The following is a 22161-nucleotide window of genomic DNA, read 5'->3' on the forward strand; positions in this document are numbered from 1 at the left end:
TAAGTGAAAACTTTCTTTGCAATTGCAGCAAATATTTAAGTCATTAGAAATAGTGCCTCCTCTGGGGGTGATTATTCATCTGTCATGCTAAGTCTCTGTTGTTATCAAAAGGCTTCCAATTTTCAATCACAGCCTGCGTTCTCCCCTCTTCAGTGCACACCACCATGAAGTCAGCCCTGAGTTCACTCACCTCAGAGAAGGAGCGATTAAAGCAATGCATGGACCAAGAAAGCTGTCCCCCCACTTCCCCACAGGTGGTCGGTTTGAAGAACGCCCTGACAACGGTACGTGAGCTGTTTCCGTTTTTCATAGCTCTCAAGTCTCATTGAGGGTTAGCCAGCGGAGGGTCACCCGCCCACCTGCCTTAGACTTGAGTCACTGGTGCTTTCCACTCAGACTCCTTCCCCTCTTTCCACTGTGAACATTGATCGTCACACCGACACAGTGGACTTGGGCGCTTTTGACTCCGACACATTTCTTTGACAATAATAGCCTTCTGTCTGTAAGCGCCTAATGACTCAGTCAACCTACGCGAGCGACCACACAGCGTGGCAATAATGGGCCGGTCTTGTCTTCTCCTCTGCATTGTCGGGGCTTCCTGTCGCCAATGATAATATTTAGCACAATCCAAAATGATTGTCATGCCGTGTGCCACATAATTAATTTAACCAGAACGGCACACTGTAGAGCACTTCATGGATAATTACCTTCTGCTCGTGCATCTATTTCTTTTTACTATGATTAATTATTCACAGTAAAATTTGATGAAGCAATAAATATAACTACAAATACAAGAATATTGAAATTGGGGCCCACCTGTCGTTTGTTATGAAACCTTTTGTCACTCGCAATAAATTCTCAACTCAATTCACTATTTTACCATGCTATTATGCACAGTTCATGTAATTATTAACTTAACATACAGTAAGCAGTTAAACATTTCAGAATTTTTTTCGGGAGTAAAAAATGTCATATCCACCAAAGGAGTTTTCAATAGTTCAAAAAGTATTCATTATTCCAAATACTTAAAAAGTGGTTCAGACTTTGAAGAAGAATATTTGGCAACTCATTTCAAATCAACTCTCAGGGTACCATTGTGCGTTTAAATGGTATTTACATATATTGGTTGTTATTTTTCAGGCTCTCACCCAGAACTCAGAGTTGCGCGAGCGCCTTTGCAAGATTCACGCAGATTCTCACATCGTAGAATCAACACTACTCAATCTCAGTGCCTCTGTGCAGGTGCGTATGTGAGGAATGTGGCAACTTTCCCCACGACGACCATGCTACCAGCATAATGATAATTCCCCTCCCTGTTTTCCTCCCACATCCTGAACCAGTCTTTTTTTTCCTCATCATCACGCAGCGTGTCGCTCTTCACTCACCCCCTCGTTAATGACGATAAAGAGCCGTTTAAAAAAAAAAAGAACACATCTCAGTATTGGCAATGAAAGCCATGTGTTTCGTGTACTCACACAGCTGCTGTCATATGGCACTTTTATCTCATCTGCAAATTTTGTTAACTAATTAATTGCTCATTTGTTAAATCCACACAATTCATACGTATCCTCTGGGATTATCTACGGTGAAATTAGAAGTCTAGCTTTCTCAAACAAAAAATATATTTTCTTGGATATGTGACAGTCACAATTGAATTATTCAGGTCCAAATTAGCTTTAAGTGATCTATTAATATTACAATAGTCTTTTCCCTGCTGTTTATATACACCATCCAAAAGAGAGATATACTTTAAGACAGGGGTCGGGAACCTTTTTGAAAGAGAGCCATAAAAAATCATATTTTCTAATGTTATTTCTTGAGAGCCATTCTCAGAATTGAAAAGTAAAAATACATGAAAATGTGTGATTTTTTTTGGTCATTTCACCACTTTTAAAGTACAAAAAGTCTGAATTCTTTTGACAACATTGTTATACTGTTGCTAATAAATCAGTATCAATGATATCATGCATGCAGAAGAGTAATGAAACACCAAATTATGATTAAAGTGGTGGTAGAGGTACTGTCAACGCCACAGTGACGCTCCTATTAGTGCGTTCGGGACTCAACTCTATCACCAGTGATTTCCATATTTTACCTCACAGGTTAGTGGAGAGCCCTATGCACCCATGGAAAGAGCCACATATGGCTCCCGAGCCATAGGTTCCCTACCCCTGCTTTAAGCTAAACTCCATTGTTAAAAGACTTAGAGCCAGATATTAAATTTAGAAATGCTATTATTCCCCCCTAATATCACCTCAGTGGTTCATTGGTGTTCTGATTCAGATTCTGGTAGTTATAATGAGCACTCGCCATCATTAACACATTGTTATTAAACCGTTGTGGCCAATACTGCTCCCTTCCCTGACCCGCTCCTGAGTAGGCAGACTTCTTTTTTATTGTTTTTTTTTTAAATGTGGATGTTGTGTGTCCTAGAAACAAGAGGAGGCTGCATGTCAATCTCATTCCTTGGTGCATCAAGAGTCCAATGAGAGCAGAGCCTCCATCACAGAGTCGCTGTCTGAGTTTTTTGACGCACAGGAGGTTCTTTTGTCCAATAGTTCCTCTGAAAATGAGGTGAATGGTGGGCTTGGACCCAAATGTCAACACCAAAGAGTGAAGGGTGAAATGTTCTAAAAGATCTAGTACATACATATTTTTAAACAGAACCTTTTATTTTATTTTTTTTACAGCTTTTTGACACCAGAAACTACCCACCAGAACATGTTAAAAATGTTTTGGAGAACCTACTGTCACAATGCTTGTCTTTATTGCTCAAAGAGCCGTACTGTGAAAATGAAAGTCAATTACTTTCATCTAAAAATAGTTTTACATTCTAGCTCCTCAGGGATACAATTTCCCAAAAAATGTGACAGCATGCTAAAAAAAACTGCCCTTGCTTTTATCACAGGTGCTTTTCATATTTGTCTTATCTCAATTGTTCAAAGTTTGGATGTTTGTTGGGTTTTTTTAGCTTTCAGAAGATGACTCCTACATCAGCGACGTCAGTGACAACATTTCCATGGACAACTTCAGCAATGAAACAGAAACTATACGACCAAACTCAGGTAAATTACATACAGAAAGGGCTTAAACACAGATATGAAAACAAAAAAGAACAAATCCATCCCAGTTTGTCACGTTTTGGGTTTTGTCAGCTTCCGAAGAGCACGGCGCCGTCCTGTACCGCCGTAGATCTCGTCTGCCGTCGCCCAGCCCCAGTGGCAGCACCATCAGCCTGTGGAACATCCTCAAGAACAACATCGGCAAAGACCTGTCCAAAGTGGCCATGCCGGTGCACCTCAATGAACCGCTTAACACCTTGCAGAGGTTGTGTGAGGAGCTGGAGTACAGCGAGCTACTTGACCAGGCTGCTGGCACGCAGGATCCATTGGAACGCATGGTTAGAGGATTGATTTAGTGCTCCGGTTAAAGCAGTTGAAGGCTGTCAAAGGTCGTTCTTACGGGTCTTTCTTCATCCGCCCATTGTCATCCAAGAGATCTAGTGTCGAAATGTCACAAAACTACATAAAGCACACCAAAATAGTGCTGAGCTGTTCTCAATTTACTCTCAAATCATAAATGGAGTGGTTAGCATGTCCGCCTCACAGTTCTGAGATCTAGAGTTCAATCCCGTGTCCCAGCCTTCCTTTGTCAAGTTGTCATCTTTTCCTTGTGCTCGTGTGGGTTTATTTCTGGGTACTCCAGTTTCCGCCCACAAACCCAGAACCTACATACATGAAAGGCTGATTGTCCACTTCAAATTGTCCCTAGGTTTGAGTTTGCGTAAATGGTTGTTTGTCTCCTTGTCCCCTGTGATGACTGGCAACTAAATCAGGGTTACACCATAGTTATCTGGGATAAGCTCCAGCACCCCCCGTGACACTCATGGGGAGAAGTGGTACAGAAGATGAATTGCTCCAAATTCCACTGGAAGAGCATGTAAACAGTGGGGAAGTTTCAAGGTCTTCTACCTCTTCAAAGAAGGACAAACAAAAAACATCTGGACCATTAAAAAAAGTACCATAAAATTAAAAGGAAAACATTTAAAATATGATTAAATCGATATTTAGTGTTCCATTTAATTTAGTTTAATTGGCGCATCATCAGTTCACATCAGCAACTACTGTTTATTTTTCTTCATCCTGTAAGCATATCATCCAAAAAGAATTTTCAACATCCTAATCTGTGTGCACACCAGCCAGGTTTTACTCTACTCGCGTGACAATATCCTTTTCAAAGACAATATAATCTTGAGCTGAAGGGCAATAGGTGGCCTGGTGACCAACGATGCGTGTCCCGTGCGACTCGATGTCATCTTTTTAATCAAATAGGCCCCGCCTCCCAATGTCATGCGAGGAATGTTCACGCCATGAGAAGATGACTTTGGTTTATCTTCCTGTCAGAGATATAAGCAACAATGAAGAAGCAGCCAATCCAGAAGGACACAGAAAGAAAGAAAAAAATAGAATGACAGGAATATACTTTCAATATTACAAAATAAAAGTTGCAATGTTACGAGATCAAAGTCCTACATTGTAAAACTATACGAAAAAAGTCATAATATTTCTCGGTAAAAGTTGTACTATTGCAAGAACAAATTCATATATTGCAATATTACCATCCTAAGTTGTAATATAACAAAATAATAATATTACAAGATTAGTGTTGCTAAAATACATCTTTTCATAATATTAGAAGAAGTAATGTAACGTAAACATGGAAAACGAAATGTGAACAGGAATGCATGAAAGACCTTTTTATCCCTGTTTTTTTCCCCAAAAAAATCGCAATGGTTCAATTTTGATGTGAATGCAACCTCACAAGACCTGATTAGACATCTACATCTACATATACATTGATTACTATGTTGTAGTAATAAGCCCGCCCACCAAATTTTACAAGGAAAACCACATTTCATCATATATAAACCACACATAAGCCTCATATGCCCACATTGTAATATGGGATATTTACAACAAAAGACTTGCACCTCGTTATCTTATAAGGATTCTGTACACTGGACTATAAACCGCAGCGTTCCAAGCATGGGGAAAAAGTCCTATCTTATTGTGAGAAATTTACATCATATCATTCTGTCTTTCAGCAATGTTGCTGACACCGATGAAACACAAACATCAATTATTTAATAATTATCACTGGCCTATGGTGCTACATACATTTTCAACCTAAAGGGTAAACGTTTCAACTGTTTTATTCTGTTGCGCATTATAGGTAATAAGAAAAATATCGATCACAATTTGTTTTGTCCATAACTCCACCACTCATATTTTATGGCTCATGACCTTGAGCCCCAATTTTGTTTGTGTGTTTAGGTCTTCATTGCTACATTTGTGGTGTCTGGTTACGCATCCAGCTTCTACAGAACTGGCGGGAAGCCTTTCAATCCCGTCCTTGGAGAGACTTACGAATGTGATCGGCCAGATAAAGGTTTCCAGTTCATAGCAGAGCAGGTAAGCTTGGTGCACTAAATATGTAAATATACAGTATGAGTTGAATATGATCTTCTGGTGACATCCAGAAACAAAATGGCCGCTATATTGCACTTGGATTTACTAGTCGTAATTTGTTATCTACATCAACAGGTTAGCCATCATCCACCAATCTCAACTTGCCATGCTCAGTCGAAAAACTTTATCTACTGGCAAGGTGTGTGAAGAACCAGTTAGTTGATTCCATGCTTGAAGTTTTTCCAAGATGTTCATTCATTTTGCAGACGTAAGGTGTAAGAACAAGTTTTGGGGGAAATCGATGGAGATTGTGCCCGTAGGCAGCACACACATTACTTTGCCTGGGTGAGGTTTTTTTTCACGTGGAACCGTAATACAAGCGTTACATGGCAAGTCTTTCTGAAGCATCCTTGTCATCATTGCTGCAGGTCCGGAGACCACTACGAGTGGAACAAGGTGACGTCATGCATTCACAACATCCTGAGCGGACAACGCTGGATCGAGCATTACGGCGAGATCACTATCAGAAACTCCAGCAGCGACGCCTGCCAGTGCAAGATCACGTTTGTCAAGGTGACCCGAGTCTGCGGACTATCTAATCTTTCTATTTTACTCGAGAATGTCTTTTTTATTGAAATGACTGCAGAAAAATAGCAGTCTCAGGCTGTGATTTTGGTGTCTTGGGAACTTAACGGACTAAATCCATCTGTTAATAGTACCCTATATTTAAAAAAAAAGCAAAAGATTAAGTATAGTGCTTTTTTTCTCCTAGCAGAATAGCATATTTGCATATTTAAACATGGACACTGTCTTTTTTGTCATTAGTGAGATGTTTATGTTGGTGCGATTTCAAATCCAGAATCCTCCAATGGGTTTTATATTGTCTAATGACTCCAGGTCTAGGACTTTTTATGTCTCAATGACCTTTGCTCACAGTTGGTGTTCTTCACTGACATGCAGCAAAGAAGCTCATATGCTGTTTTGGAGGTTTGATGTATGGAAGCCTATACTGATCTGAGAAGGTTAATTACTTTAGGAGTTCTCATTTGAAAGGTCCCCTAAAGGTAGGCGAGTCCAGGAAAAAAACAGATTTATTCCGAACCACCTCGCATTAAATATACCGGACATGCATTACAAGACATGGTGAAGAGCCAAAGAAGACATTACCATGAGGTCCTGGATGATAGAGTGTGATCTATTATTGGAAAGAATTACCTTTCATTTTGATGAATGTTCTTCCTTGTGACAGTCCAAATGGAACTCCAGTGTGAACGAGGTGGAAGGGACCGTCATGGATCAGAAGGGGAATGTGCTCCAGAGGCTTTTTGGGAAGTGGCACGAAGCAGTTTACTGCGGGGACCCGCCATCGGCAACATGCATCTGGAGAGCAAGTAGGACCGTTTCGTTTCTTGAGGAATTGCACAATATGAGAACATTAACTTCTCTATAGTAGGGTAGGATATGTCATAGTATTGCGCAATGCAGTATAGCATAGCATAGCATCATATATATTATAGCATAGCATACCTGTCAACTTATAAGTTTTTCCCGGATTTGATATGTTTTTTTTATTTCAAATTGTGCACGCCGTATAACAACTTTTGACCAGGATTTTTTTAAGTAAGTTTTTTGTAAATCTGATCTCGTTTTAGCCATTTCGGCTCTATTCCGGATCGTCTCGGTCACTGGTAGCAGACAAAAACGCCATCGTTGATTGCTAATGTTGTCGTGCTTTGAGCATGATATATCACGTTTTTCACTATATAAATATAGTGCGTCAGCAAACAATGTACCCAGACAATCAAGCTGTCATCGTCTTACAGCGACATCCACAGAATCTTGAATTTAGTGCATACTGATTGGGCACCCTGTCCTCTTTGTAGAAAATTTTAGACTTAAGTGCACCAGATATAACTAAAAATGTGTTGCGTTGCATTTGTACGGGTTTTTATCGCTTACTAAGGGGAATCGCAATCATGTATAAGGGGCGCAATTGGCCGAGGTTGACAGGTATGGCATAGTATCATATCATGTATAGTTACACATTTTATGCTTCTATATGCAGATGCCATGCCACTAGACCACGAGCAGTACTTCGGCTTCACCAAGTTTGCCATTGAGTTGAACGAGCTGGACACTTCCCTTAAACCACTCCTGCCTCCAACTGACACCAGATTACGTGTGGACCAAAGGTGGGACACACACAAAGAAAAATCCCTTCAGTAGACAATCTCATGTGACAGACTCCTCAATAGGAAAGAGTAGAAGAGTAGCTGCCTCTGTCACGTTTTAGAATTGATCCGAAGTTAATTTAAACCCACGTTTGCTGTTTTTAAAATAGACAAGTCAATGCAGGGGCGGCCCGTCGGATGAGTGGTTAACGCGTCGGCCTCACAGTGGGAGACCTGGGTTCAAATCCAGGTCGGTCTACCTGTGTGGAGTTTGCATGTTCTCCCCGGGGCTGTGTGGGTTTCCTCCGGGTACTGCGATTTCTTCCCACATTCCAAAAACATGCATAGTAGGCGGATTGGACACTAAATTGCCTCGAGGTATGAGTGTGAGCGTGAATGGTTGTTAGTCTTCTTGTGCCCTGCGATTGGCTGGCCACCAATCCTGTGTCTCCCCCGCCTCTGGCCCGCAGTCAGCTGGGATACTCTCCAGCACCCCCCGTGTCCCCAGTGAGAATAAAGCGGTTCAGAAAATGAGATGAGAGATGATACGAGAAGTCAAAACAGAAAGTCCTTTGCCAAGTGACATCGTAATTGTGATTAAACATTGTGTGATCTTGAAAAGCTTATACAGCGACATTTTTTTTATTAACAACTATTCATAATAACACAACTGTATATGTATTGGTTTCCCACAAGCTATTGTTCAATAGCCCAAGGCCAACCATCATATTTTTTTGCAAAAAGCCATAGTACGTCTATCTTATACGCACAATGACGACGCTCTACATTTACATTCACAGCTATAGTAAATTAAAATCTTCAATAAAGACATTGTTTCCCCCTAATTGGTGGAAGAATACACAAGCATCTAAGATTTCAACTCCTAACCCCAGAATTGTGAGCTCTACATGTTAACCACCAGGTGACCTTATTGTCACAACTAAAGTAAATAAAAAAATCCAATAATTAACAAAGAAAAAAAATCACTCAACATTTTGTATTGGAATTGCAGTGCTGCGCAAAGATATCTCAACTTTGTTGACTGAACATTGTGCATCGAAACGACCTCCATTTTGTAAGACAATGCCAATTGAGGCATCTACTCTTGTTTAACAGTCACGCATGGCAACTTTCACATTTAAACAGGTGTTTATTCCTCATTTGCATGTAAATGATGTCGGTTCTGCGTGGTATGCAGATTGCTGGAGGAGGGAAAGCTCGAGGCTGCTGAAGAGCAGAAGCAAAAGATTGAACAGCTGCAAAGAGAAAGAAGGCGAGTTCTTGAGGAGAGCAACGCCACACATCAACCCAAATTTTTCAGGTAGTCTTTCTGTAGTATTTTCCCGTATAGATGGATACCAATTGGAACGAGACCATTTTGCAATCTGGAATAGCTCCTTATCCTCTCACAGTGCATTATATCTGTTTTTTTGTCTTCATTCACGCTTAGAAAGTCAAAGGACGACACGTGGGTGAGCAACGGCACTTACTGGGAGTTGAGGAGCAATCCTGGCTTTGCCCGTTTAGATTTCCCGACCTTGTGGTGACATGAAGTGAAACACATTTGCAGGAAGAATTCCAGTGGAAACATCCTCATTTAGCGCCAACCTTCTTCAATGTTATTGCCTTAACAACAAGTGCTTATCTACGTTGTGTAAATATGTTATGCACCCCGAGAATGTTGATCAATATACAGTGAGTCTAATTTGGAGTAATGTGAAAAGGATGATGCGTTTCACCTCATGACAAGATGCTGATGAACTGGTACCTCATCAAAATGATTGAGTGGCACATCATCCTGTCATTTATAGACAATCTCTACCTCAGAGATACAGTAGCCTTGTTATGCCATTGATGAACATTAACATCCAATATTTACTCTGCACACGCCTGATGCCTTATTGGTGATACTTTTATTTCATGCTTTTTTTGGTACATGTTTTTAAAACTTTTGTCTGTATGGTGCTCTGAAGATGAAACAGATTTGTACTGAAATTCATTGTTATTAACCAAGAGGTGGTTGACATTGACTACATAGACGTCCAATCCTTTTTTGAAAAATGGATTGGATGGCTATTGCCGTTAATTGGATTGTCATTGTCAACGACGGGCAATGAGTTCAATGGTAGTATTTTAATTAAGGAAAAAATACTCCAATGTTTTAGTCATTTTTTATTTATCATGTTTGTTTTTATCCTACATTTTATTAATGTATAATTTCAGCTATTCATTATTATAACATCAAATAGTCCCTAGCCCTTTAAGGGTTAGTAATTTATATCAAGAGTACGAATTATTCAAGTGGAATTTGTGAATGATGTAATTGAGAAGAGCTGGCCAGTAACAAAACATCACTACTGATTCATTTGCCCATCAAATTCAATGCGCAGTCTAAGGTGAGGTGGCAAATAAATGCTGCGATGCTTCCCTCTTGTGGAGTTTTATTATATGGGGGTCCATTTTGTGTTGCAAAAAGTACAGGACGTTTAAAAGCCCTCTATTAAATAGGCATTTTTTTAAAGACGGACACATTTTGTACTGGAATCAAAACTGTACAATGTTCTTGTACAATGTTGCATTTCAATCAGAAACGATAATGGCAAACAAATTGCACGTTATTGTTCGCAATGACCATGTTAAAAAATATAGCGCTTCGGCAGGAGAACTGCTTTCTCAACATAGCAGCACATTGACAAATGTATTTAATTAACAGTATCCACGAACACGATTGTGCACTGATGTGGGAGGGCGGGACTTCCGTTGTAAACACACTTAATACAATAACTTTTCATGGCCCCGAGACGTCTTTTAAAAAGGGGAAAATCTCGCCATAACACTTGAAAATTGTAATGACTATATAGTTTAAATTTAAAAAAAAAATCATTTTTCTTGAATGTCGAAATCTAAGAACCATCAACCATTTAATGAATAATTAAAGTGCCAATCGGACATAATGCTCCTGGTCGCATAATCACAACATTGTGTGTGTGTGTTTATTTGATTTGATTCAAATTATCTGTATGGAATTATTAATATAATTTTTTCATATTTACTTTACTTTTCAAAACGTGCTGTTTTTCTGGTGCTTCCGGGGTGTGTCTTATTGTGACAGGAAACCTTTTGTTCGGTGTTGAAAATGTTTGTTGGCGTCTCGTTTGCTTAAAGTAAGTCATTTTTTATCACGATTTTTGGGTAAATAGTCGTTCTTTTTGCTGCTCGCTGCTACGCAATGTTCTCGTGAACGGCTGAAAAATATCTTATTTGCCTTTGTTCGCGTGCAGATATCTTTAAAAAAAAATGTTTATTATAGGACGTGGGGCAACTAACTGTAATTGACTGATAGACGAACCAGGTCGACTCGAATGCACTGATTTTATATTGATTACTCATTAACTTTGGCGTATTAGCACTAACAAACCGTGAAACTAGATAAGAGAAAATGATAAAACCTATTTTCACCTTTTTAAAAAATCAACACTTTTAGGGCTGTGGTCCCCAACCACTGGTCCCTGGACCGGTACTGGTCCGCGAGCCACCTGGTGCCGGTCCGTCAGAGTAATAACTATTAACATTTACAATCCCGCCCTCCTACCTGAAATGATAAAACTTATTATAATGAGAATGAATAATTACTATTATTCTTAGGACTTGTTTTCTGTTGTTGTTTTGCCGTTGTGGACGTCGTTCGTGCACCGATCCCACCGCCACACAATTTTGTCACAAGTAGTCGCCCTCTCCATTCTCCTCGAGAAAATAGACAGCTTTACCGGTCCGCGGTGAGAAAAAGGTTGGCCCCCCCGCTGTACTAGGGTACTCATTTAACTCACTGGCTATCATTGACGGCGAGAGCCGTCCAATCCATTTTGATTCCCAGTCAAAAATGATCGGCTGTCTTTGGCCATCAATGGCACTGAAACACGATCATTTGATGTCTTTCACCGTCAATGGCAGTGAATGTGGAAAAAAAATACATGTACTAATCCTTATAAAGGATCTTACAAGGCTTTGATTTTCACTTTTATATTACTTAAATTTGAAATGGCACTGCATTCCATGAAATTGTGTCTTGAACTTTCTGGCATATTTTCGTGGGTTTGGTTGTGAAATTAGCCCCCAAATTGTCATTAATTTCAGTTTTAAGTTGTCTTCAAAGTCTTACAATTCACTTAAGGAGGACTGGCAGGGATTGTATACATTGATTTGAATGCTTTTATTGTCATTATACAAGTATAATAACAATGAATAATGAATAAATAATCAATAAATAAGTTGGTCAAGTAAGTAAAAAATGGATTACTAGATCGCAGTCAAAGTCATTGAAACATGATCATTGACCATCAATTGATTTGATGTCTTATCGCCGCCACTAGTAAACCCTGAGTTAAGTTCCTTTCACTGTGAAGGCGTGTCTGGACGGTGGATCATTTGCCTCGCTGACCTCCTTTGGACGGGGAGATGTTTGCAACAGCCACCAGGAACTTTGTGGACGAGGTGGACCGGGGCGGCTTGTTGATCCCAGTGAGAAGCCTCAACGACTCCATCGCTCTGCTCACCGTGGTGGTGAGCCAAAAAGGCTTCTGGTTCTGGCAGAAGCCCAAACATGTTCCGACTGACTTCACCCTCAATGACATCCTGACAGGAGACATACCAATCACTCCAGGTGAACAAAGCACTCTGTAGTTGTGTAAAAATTTCATATTATGCCTTGAATATTGGTATCCAAAACTTTGACCTCTATAGACAACCTCCGTTTTCATTTTATCGGTTCCATTCGTCAGCTGTGAATTCTTTTCCAATACCACAAAAAGTTGCTGCACTTGTAGATTGCACTTTTACAAAAAAAATAGGAGGTGGATAAGGCACTATTAATTGTGACAACATGACAAAAGTCTTACTTTTTTATCGGACTATTTCACACACCAACATCCATCTCAATGTTTCCAAAACCAAAAAAAAGTTGCTACATTTTCTCTTCACCATTTCCCCCAAAAATGAATACTAGGAAAAGTTGCAAAAATAATTGTGGCAATGTAATAAAAGTCATACTTGGCATTTCAAGAGGCATAACACAGAATGAGTTTAACCAAAGTGGTGATAACATATGTTCCAATTCTTTACGCATGCTTTATTTTCACCAAATAATGTGAGACCTTTTATTACATTACATTAGATTACATTACATTGAATTACATTACATTACATTAGATTACATTATACATTACATTGCATTTCATTACATTACATTACTACATTAGATTACTACATTACTGCATTACTGTATTACATTACTACATTAGATTACTGCATTACTGTATTACATTACTACATTAGATTACTGCATTACTGCATTACATTACTACATTAGATTACTACATTGCTGCATTACATTACTACATTAGATTACTACATTAGATTACTACATTCCTGCATTACTGCATTACATTACTACATTACATTAGATTAACCTTTATTCATCCCATATTCGGGAAATTCAGTTTCTAGCAGTAGCAAGACAGACACAGAAAAAGACAATGTAGACCTAGAAAAACTGGAACCACATAGGAAGCCCACACATGGTTGGGACCTTCTGTAGAAAATTTGCAGAATCACTCTCACTAGTCTGTAGCTGATCATCAGGACCGGTAGCCTTCGTGGCCTGAATGATTAAAAAAAAAATCCGGGACTAGCATAAAGAAACAACTTTAAAAAACAACTATTTAAAAAAACAACTGGGAACTCTTTTCACTTGTGACTTGTGTGTATCCGATTTATTTTTTATTCATTTAACGTATTCTTTTAACCTACTTAAGTAATGTTGCTTATGTGTCTTTAGTTTTATCAGAGACGGACTTCATCAAATACAATGGGATATATGGTGACAGCATTCAAGGGTCAATGGATGCTACGTTTATCCACTCAAACATGAACGCAGCGGGCAAAGACTCATCCAAACTGGAGTTATCATTCGGCAGTTTGAAGAAAGATGAAGTGGATGTGCGCCAGCTACTGCGAGACACTAAAAACAGGTTTCCTTCCTTCTTAAATGTCCTTTCGGTCCAAAAAATGCTATCATGTCTGCTTTCAAAAGTCATCCAAACTGTTTTAAACAGGAAAAAAATAGGGAATATTCATTGTGCTTTGCAATTGACCGAGAAAGGCTCCGGCAATGAATTTTCGAAGTTATGGTACTATTGTGTTTTTGACCACCCCCAACCCCCTCCCAGTGTTTTGGACATGTCCCACAGTCTGATCAAGCAGACCCAGAAGAAGCGGCAGGTTTTCGGTCTGGTCAAAGAACGCATTGTGACCAGCCAACCTTGTAGCGTCACCGAGGAGGTACAGCAGGCGGACCAGTGCGGCGGGACGCTCGGCTTCTGCGGGCCCAAAAGTCCAAAGGTCCAGCTAAAACTCATCGCACGCACCTTTATGACCGTAGTTTCTCTTTATTTACCTGTTACGGCTTGTGAAATATTGATAAAAGTGCCTCTTCAGAAACATTTAAGTCGAAACAGGCTGCAAAGTTAAAAGCTCCAAAAGTTATACAGTCATAACTCTACTTACGAAATTAGTTGGTTGTAGAACTTTTTTCGGAACTTGAAAATTTCGTAAGTAGGGGTGTACTTTAAATTCTCAAATTCGTTCCACGGTCCTCACACAACTACCAACTAAAGCATTTAAAATTGGTCAAAGTGCCCAAATTTTGTATGAAAGATGTGAGAAACACACAAAAATGAGAGAAAATAATAAGACAATTATTTATTAATGTCTTGAAATGAATATAATGGCCAAAAATCCCTGTGAAAATGTGCCTGGCGCCGCTGAAATAGTTCCCTCTGTGGCCGTTATATTAGGAGATGTAATACTCGTGTTTGTCCACCAGATTGAGGCAAAACCCCATTCTACCAGGGCCTAAAGCAGGGGTCGGGAACCTTTTTGACAGAGAGAGCCATAAACAATTCCTATTTTCTAATGTTATTTTTTGAGAGCCATTCTCAGAATTGAAAAGTAAAAATACATGAAAATGTGTGATTCATTTTTTGGTCATTTCACCACTTTTGAAGTACAAAAAGTCTCCAAATTCTCTTGACAGCATTGTTATGCTGCTAATAAATCAGTATCAATGATATCATGCATGCAGAAGAGTAATAAAAAAACAAAATTATGATTAAAGTGGTGGTAGAGGTACTGTCAACGCCACAGTGACGCTCCTATTAGTGCGTTCGGGACTCAACTCTATCACCAGTGATTTCCATATTTTACCTCACAGGTTAGTGGAGAGCCCTATGCACCCATGGAAAGAGCCACATATGGCTCCCGAGCCATAGGTTCCCTACCCCTGGCCTAAAGCGATCCACTTTGTAGTACATACTACATACATTTTAGACTTTTACATGTGCCCTGAGTGTGTGTGAAAATATGTGCCTCGTTGCATTCGTACGGTTTTAATCGCTTAATAAGGGGAATTGCAATCATTAATAGGGGGAGCATTTAGCCGAGGTGGACAGATATGTAAGATAGAATCTTGAAACATGGATAGTTGTTGTGAGAGAGCCAATTGAATTGAATTGATTGCTTTTTTGTCATTATATGAAATAGAATGACAGCCCAGTAGAAGGTATTATATTTTCAAAATAAATTATTTCGCTGGTGTGACTTAGTACAAGTACAAAATGTCATATATTGAGTTGATGTTTTTGAAGGGCTCCTTCAAAAACATTGAGAAATGATGGACATAATATTTTCAAAATAAATTAATGGATAAGGAAATGCATTTAGTCCTTTTTGGGGGATTTTGTAACTTTGATGTTTTTTGTATCTCGAGTCTCTCATTTGCATATAAAATTTTCATACCTAGAGGCATTCGAAGTACAGGTATGACTGTACAAGTCAAATTCTACAACAATTTTTGTGGAATTCCACCAGCACCACAACAAATTGTGTTCATTTTGAGGTTGCGCTATATATATTTACACCACTTGACCTACTTTGTTGTTTCATCACGTTTTCACATTTGTGTTTGCAGGTTTCTCTGAAAGATAATGGCAGCCTGAGCAAAGACAGCAACGTTACCATGGAGATTCCCACTAACACCACCATTGCTTATGCTCTCATTGACCTCGAGGTGAAGCACGATGGTCACTATGGTGAGAAGACAGAATTAAAATTCCATGTTTTTGTTCTTCCTACACTGTGCGTCATATACACAGTGATCTGACTGTATATGAGCTTGACTTTTGGAATAGGACTGAAAGAGAAGTGGATCTGATATTTGAATGAATTAGGATTTGAAATGGCTGTGTTTCCACAGAGCTATGTTTGATGTCCAACAAGGGGGGCTTTGAAGTGGACAGTCGCACCCAAAAAGGGCTGCTGGGTGTCACGGGAGCTGTTTCGAATAACCCAGACGACGTCAGTCGACTTGCACAAGGTTACTTTGCACACAGCTTTTCTTTTTCAAACCTTCAAATTGCACAATATGTCCGTCATTTCTCAATGTTTTTGAAGGCGCCCTTCAAAAATATCAACTCAATATATGACATTTTGTACTACAAGTCACACCAGTCAAAGAATACACAATGTAGAGAGAAACTGCACTGGAGTATAAGTCGCATTTTTGGGAGGGCAATTTTTACTTTGATGAGAAACCGACTGACACACACTTATTAAACTAACAATGGTAAAATGGAGAAGTTTTTCATCCTTAAAAACAACATAGCAGGGTCAAAGTGGTCAGAGAGAGAAAAAAATACATGTATAAGTCGCCAGCCCTGCCAAACTACGGGGGAAAAAAATAGCGACTTATAGTCCGTAAATATATATATATATATTTGTTTGTGTGTGTGCGTGTGTTTATTCATGTATTTATTTTATTTATCAACTTACTTATTACCTATCTATTTATATCTGCATTCTCACCCTCTTGCTACTGTGACAACGAAATTTCCCGAATACGGGATGAATAAAGTAATCCAATCCAAAATACGGTGGCCACATAAACAATGACGATGTTTCTCTTGGACAGAATTGAAGGATCTAAGTGATCATTTCCAGCTCTTGTCAGCTCTTCCTGCCTCCAGCAAAGCTTCTCTTCTCAAAATCGTGACAGACGTCACAGAAGACCGAGCGGCCCTCGGTGCTCTTCAGAGTGTGGTGAGAAGACTCAAATGGTTTTGATTGCCTGACGTTATGATCATCGTCCGTCTCTCTTAGCTGAACCGGATGCTTGTGGAAAAGAGCGCAAACATAGCCGACGTTTCGGAGGCGCACAAACAAAGCATCCAACCCGTTCTAGAAATGTTAAAAGAGTCGGAATGCGGGTCAGTGGCAGAAACGGAGTGCTCTGCTTCTCTCCTCAGTGCACTGCACCTCATCACTAGTGCTTTGGATGGTAAGGTTTTCTTCTTTGCCTCATCTGAGAGTGATCACTTTCTCAAAACCCAGTCTTTGGTTGAATATCTGTTGACTTTTCCCAACCGCTGAGCATTTTGAATCTCTTCTAAATGTGTTTTTTCTCCTTTTATTTGTCTCACAGAACTGACTCATGAGAGTCTTTCTGCGCTCAGAGCCTGCAGGAGTCCCGCTGTGTTGAAAATCACACAGCTTCTGGTTCGTGGCGAGAGTCCCCAAACTATTAAAAAGTTTGTTTTTTATCTGCGTTTTTCATTGTTCATTGGCATCTGTTGTAGGTACACTGCCTGTGTGAGAGCGGAGAGTCACCGGCGAGCGCCACAAATGTCGGGGTGCTGTCGGAGGACGTGTTGGCGAACTTGGAACATCTGTTCACCTCTTCTGACGTGAACCTGCAGCGAGACGGTGACGCGGCGACGATTCAGATAAAGCAGCTGCAAAAGCCAGGCAACCGCCCGCTTATTATGTTCATTGCTCTCAGAGGTCTACATTCACTGGCCCAGGGTGTTTAATATAACCCTACAAACAGGCACTTTTACCGTGAAGAGCAATCATCCAAATGTTTTGGCAGGAAAAAAAACAAAGCACCAAATAAGCTGCGTAAAAAAACATGAAGGCCTATATGTATTGTAATATTGGATTGGATTGGATAACTTTATTCATCCCGTATTCGGGAAATTTCATTGTGACAGTAGCAAGAAAAGGCATAGTTATAAGTTAGAATATGGTGCTTTTAATATTTAACTGTGTCATGAGTAAATGCGCTCTTTTATTTCATCTTTTCTAATGATTACTGGATTTCTATCAGTCAAATCTTGATTTGTTTGAACCCTTTTCCACTAGACTATGGACCAGTAGAGGGCCATCCATTTTACACCTAGTCGTGCTACGTCTGAATCAATCCAACCCTCGATAACTATTTTAGGGCTATAAAATAGCACTAAAATGGCAGCCTGAGCAAAGGCTGCGACACGTTTTTTAAAAAGCATCAATAATATCCTGGGTGGCCCGGCGGGTGAGTGGTTAGCGTGTTGACCTCACATTGGGGGAGCTGGGTTCAAATCCAGCTCGGTCCATATGTGTGGAGTTTGCATGTTCTCCCGAGGCCTCCGTGGGTTTTCTCCGGGTGCTCCGGTTTCCTCCCACATTCCAAAGACATGCCTAGTAGGCTGATTGGACACTCTAAATTGCTCCTAGGTATGACTGTGAGTGTGAATTGTTGTCTGCTGTTATATGTGCACTATGTGGTGAAAGCTTTGAATCTCATTATACTTGTATAATGACAATAAAAGGATTCAATTCAAAATGGTCTCCTTGTGCCCTGTGATCGGCTGGCCACCAATTCAGGTTGTCCCCCGCCTCTGGCCTGAAGTCAGCTGGGATAGGCTCCAGCACCCCCTGCGACCCAAGTGAGGATAAAGCGGTTCAGAAAATGAGATGAGACAATGAAACATTCTTTGTGTTTCACATGTTAAACTTTTAATGGACTAAGAGGGCCTGGAATAAAGGTGAGTTGATGTAAAATACTAAGTAAAAATTCTACTCAATATTTGGTAAAATTAGTGTACTTGTGTAAAGGTGAGTTGATGTAAAAATGTTACTCAATATTTGGTAAAATTAGTACTGACACCTGTTTTATAGCATCAAGACCACAAAAATCACAAATAATCTGCGTCATCTTCAAAACATGGACATCAAGTTGGGAGGACAAACCACCTCGTGCAGCGCGGTAAGCAAGCCACAATCTTTTCCACATTCAATATGACAGGTCAATATGGGCGTGGTTACGCCTATTGTCGACGCAGCTGCGTTAATTACACACGCGCAGTACTATATGTTTTGACAAAAGTTTGGCGACACTCTTTTTCCTTGTCGACGATAATGTCAAATATTTATTCATCTTATTAGACGTGCTTCATAACTGAGCAAAGAATACCCCGAGATTTGGTACAAACGTAAAGCTGGCATGCAAAATGACTTGAATGGCTGGACATCGTAAGGCTTTTTCTTTAAAAAAAAGTGGTCTATGTAAAGTAAAGCTTTTATTTGTTTAAAAAATAAATACTATGTATATATAGTCAGGCTTTTTTCTTTAAAAATGACCATGTATATTAAGGGTTTTTATTAAAAAATGACCATGTATAGTAAGGCTTTTTTATTTTAAAAAAAAAAACGACCATGTACAGTAAAGCGTTTTTCTTAAAAGACGACATAGTATAGTAAGGCTTTTTTTCTTAAAAAATGACAGTATTGTAAGGCTTTTTTCTTAAAAAAACAACATAGTATAGGCTTTTTTCTTTAAAGACGACATAGTATAGTAAGGCTTATTTTCTTTAAAAACGACACAGTATAGTAAGGCTTTTTTGTCTTTAAAAACGACATAGTATAGTAAGGCTTTTTATTTACAAAAAAGACCATGTATAGTAAGGCTTTTTTCTTAAAAAATGACCATGTATAGTAAGGCTTTTTTGTTTAAAAAAGACCATGTATAGTAAGGCTTTTTTTCTTAAAAAACGACATAGTATAGTAAGGCTTTTTTTCCTAAAAAAACGACATAGTATAGTATGGCTTTTTCCCCCTAAAAAAACGACAGTATAGCATGGCTTTTTTTCTTGAAAAACGACATAGTAGAGGAAGGCTTTTTCCCAAAAAAACGACATAGTATAGTATGGCTTTTCCCCCTAAAAAACAACATAGTATAGTATGGCTTTTTTCCTTTAAAAAATGACATAGTATAGTATGGCTTTTTTTCTTAAAAAATGACATAGTATAGTAAGGCTTTTTTTCTTAAAAAACGACATAGTATAGTATGGCTTTTCCCCCCAAAAAAACGACATAGTATAGCATGGCTTTTTTTCTTGAAAAACGACATAGTAGAGGAAGGCTTTTTCCCTAAAAAACGACATAGTATAGTATGGCTTTCCCCCCTAAAAAACGACATAGTATAGTATGGCTTTTTTCCTTTAAAAAATGACATAGTATAGTATGGCTTTTTTTCTTAAAAAACGACATAGTATATGTCAGAATGTTGGAATAATGATTCAAACCTTTTAAATCATTATTAGTAATATTTAATTAAAAAAGGAAAAACATCTTTCAACAAACTCTGCCTACAACTTGCAAGGAAAATGCGCTGTGACGTCGTCTTAGCCCCCAGTGCATTCTGAATTGCAGTAACTGAATCATTGTATTTAATCGCGACACTCGAAAAACATGGTTATGTAATCAGTACAATAACACCCTCGCTGGTTAGAAAAACAACAGTGTGAGGAATGCTTTCAAGGTAAACAAAGCAAAGCCGTATTTTCAAACAATAATGCGATTATCGCCATCTTCTGCTGGAGTCCCGTCAAAACAGTCCCGTTGTGTTCTGCCGAAAAGCGTGTGTGAAAACAATGTGTCCTCGAGCTGTGGGGCCTTGAGAAGACGATGTGGAGGAAAAGTGTCCATGGTTCCATGAATTGGTTTATAGCCTTATTACTTATTGAAAAATGCTTACAACACATATAGAATATTCATAATAATTCTAACATTCCCTCCTTTTACTATATGTTTGTTATTCATTTTATGACAAATTCAAAATAGAGGGATATCACCGTTGGCTGTTTTAATTTTACCCGCTTAGGCTCTACTCGTTCGGCAGAAAATAAGATCATTTTCGTCCAATCCATCCTCGTAATTACCATGCTCTTGGAATTCACTGTTAGTGTCAGCACTTCAGTAGGAGATATAATTCATGCAATTTGGAATTTGTAGGGGCAATCGCAGTGGTTATAAGTCGGCTCATCAAAGATCTTAAGCAGGGAATAATACAACACCCACATAATGTCAAAATCGTAGCAAAAAGGGCTACCACAAATTAGGCCAAATCATTATTAGTGAGGCCACAAATCTGTCAGCGGACATTATTCTACTCCAGGATGCTTTTTCATCTTGCGGTTCGAGGATCTACTAATGCGGAGTGGATCCAGACCTTCCGGAGTGTGGAGTATTCCTGGTGTCCTCAAGAATTCGTAGGTTTTCTCTGGGTACTCCAGTTTTACTCCAACAAACCAAAATTGTGGATGATTGGGGGAGCACTCAAAGCAAATTCCTTGATTATGAGTGCCAGCGTGGATGAGTGTCTGTCTTTTGTGTTTCAATTGGCTAGCCACCAAGATATATCAATATTCTAATATCAAGGTGGAATATTTCTGAAATCGCTGATAAGCCTTTCGAGGACGGCGTTGGCAGAGTAGGACAGAAACAAAAAAGAAAAGAATTTCGCCAAATGAAATTTTTTGATTTCTGCAATGGGAAATTTTGGGAACCTGGGGGACTAAACAAAAACAAAAGACTTATCTGGGAGGGCTGCCATTTTGAGTCATGGTAAATTTCATGCCTCAAAAAAGGGGGAGGTTATATATTCAATCTATATGCAGATATATGGCAAAAACACGGGCGATTCCCCCTTATGTCAAGCTACAAAAGCTACGTATCCATTTCAAGGGATACACATGGAATATGTGTGGTACATAATCCTAAAACAGATTGGGGAAACCTTGTTGCAGAAACTGGTCTAGATTGGCAAGCTTGGATGACACACGTGTGCAAAAAACCATCAGGCCTTCGATAAAATTAACCCATACGGTGGGGCATTACAAATCATAATTCAGACTGACAAATTAACTTGTGAATCTTTGTCTGACGTTTTTCCTAAGTCCATGGGTAAGAAGGTCGTCGGAGATGGAAACACCCGGATCCGCCATAGTAAAATTAAAATCTGAGATGACCAGAGAATTCATTTCTGCAACGGGGAGTTCCCAAACGGGAGGCGGTAAGAAATAATTGGTTATTGTGGATGGAAAATGCAGCTATTATAAATCAAACCTGTATCAAACCTGTATCAAACCTGTATAACATGTATGGGGGGCCGACCTCTCTTAAGAGTAGTACCCGCGCAAATTACCCCTGATTGTGTAAAGGAGATAATGCAAAATTTTTAGTGTTATATAAAGGTCTCATACTACAAGTTCTGTTTAGAAGTGTTACACAAAAGAGGAAATAATTTATAATTAGAATTATACCAATATTTATTACAATAATTTATACCAATTATTGTGGCATAAAGGCTC

The 22161-nt window shown here is 39.2% G+C and overlaps 2 protein-coding genes across 5 annotated transcripts in view; both read left to right on the top strand.

Moving 5' to 3' along the window:
- Positions 1 to 10066, top strand: part of osbpl3b (oxysterol binding protein-like 3b) — a 35050-nt gene extending 24984 nt beyond the window's left edge. For all 4 annotated transcript variants that reach the window (XM_077599336.1, XM_077599335.1, XM_077599338.1 and 1 more), the window contains 13 exons: positions 154 to 284; positions 1141 to 1242; positions 2434 to 2574; positions 2972 to 3065; positions 3156 to 3400; positions 5334 to 5471; positions 5604 to 5667; positions 5735 to 5813; positions 5897 to 6041; positions 6718 to 6859; positions 7534 to 7660; positions 8838 to 8960; positions 9090 to 10066. In XM_077599336.1, coding sequence (XP_077455462.1) covers positions 154 to 284; positions 1141 to 1242; positions 2434 to 2574; positions 2972 to 3065; positions 3156 to 3400; positions 5334 to 5471; positions 5604 to 5667; positions 5735 to 5813; positions 5897 to 6041; positions 6718 to 6859; positions 7534 to 7660; positions 8838 to 8960; positions 9090 to 9186 — 1628 coding nt within the window. In that variant the 3' untranslated portion in view covers positions 9187 to 10066. The remainder of the gene's footprint in view (positions 1 to 153; positions 285 to 1140; positions 1243 to 2433; positions 2575 to 2971; positions 3066 to 3155; positions 3401 to 5333; positions 5472 to 5603; positions 5668 to 5734; positions 5814 to 5896; positions 6042 to 6717; positions 6860 to 7533; positions 7661 to 8837; positions 8961 to 9089) is intronic.
- A 678-nt stretch (positions 10067 to 10744) lies between these two features.
- Positions 10745 to 19124, top strand: gsdmeb (gasdermin Eb). The gene is made up of 10 exons (XM_077598417.1): positions 10745 to 10803; positions 12043 to 12299; positions 13473 to 13665; positions 13864 to 14035; positions 15663 to 15783; positions 15948 to 16067; positions 16662 to 16789; positions 16850 to 17027; positions 17172 to 17245; positions 17326 to 19124. The coding sequence occupies exons 2-10, from the start codon at positions 12095 to 12097 to the stop codon at positions 17557 to 17559; spliced, it is 1425 nt and encodes a 474-aa protein (XP_077454543.1). The 5' UTR covers positions 10745 to 10803; positions 12043 to 12094; the 3' UTR covers positions 17560 to 19124.
- The last annotated feature ends 3037 nt before the right edge of the window (positions 19125 to 22161 follow it).

This window comes from Stigmatopora argus, chromosome 4 (assembly GCF_051989625.1).
Source record: "Stigmatopora argus isolate UIUO_Sarg chromosome 4, RoL_Sarg_1.0, whole genome shotgun sequence".
Classification (NCBI taxonomy): Eukaryota; Metazoa; Chordata; class Actinopteri; order Syngnathiformes; family Syngnathidae; genus Stigmatopora; species Stigmatopora argus.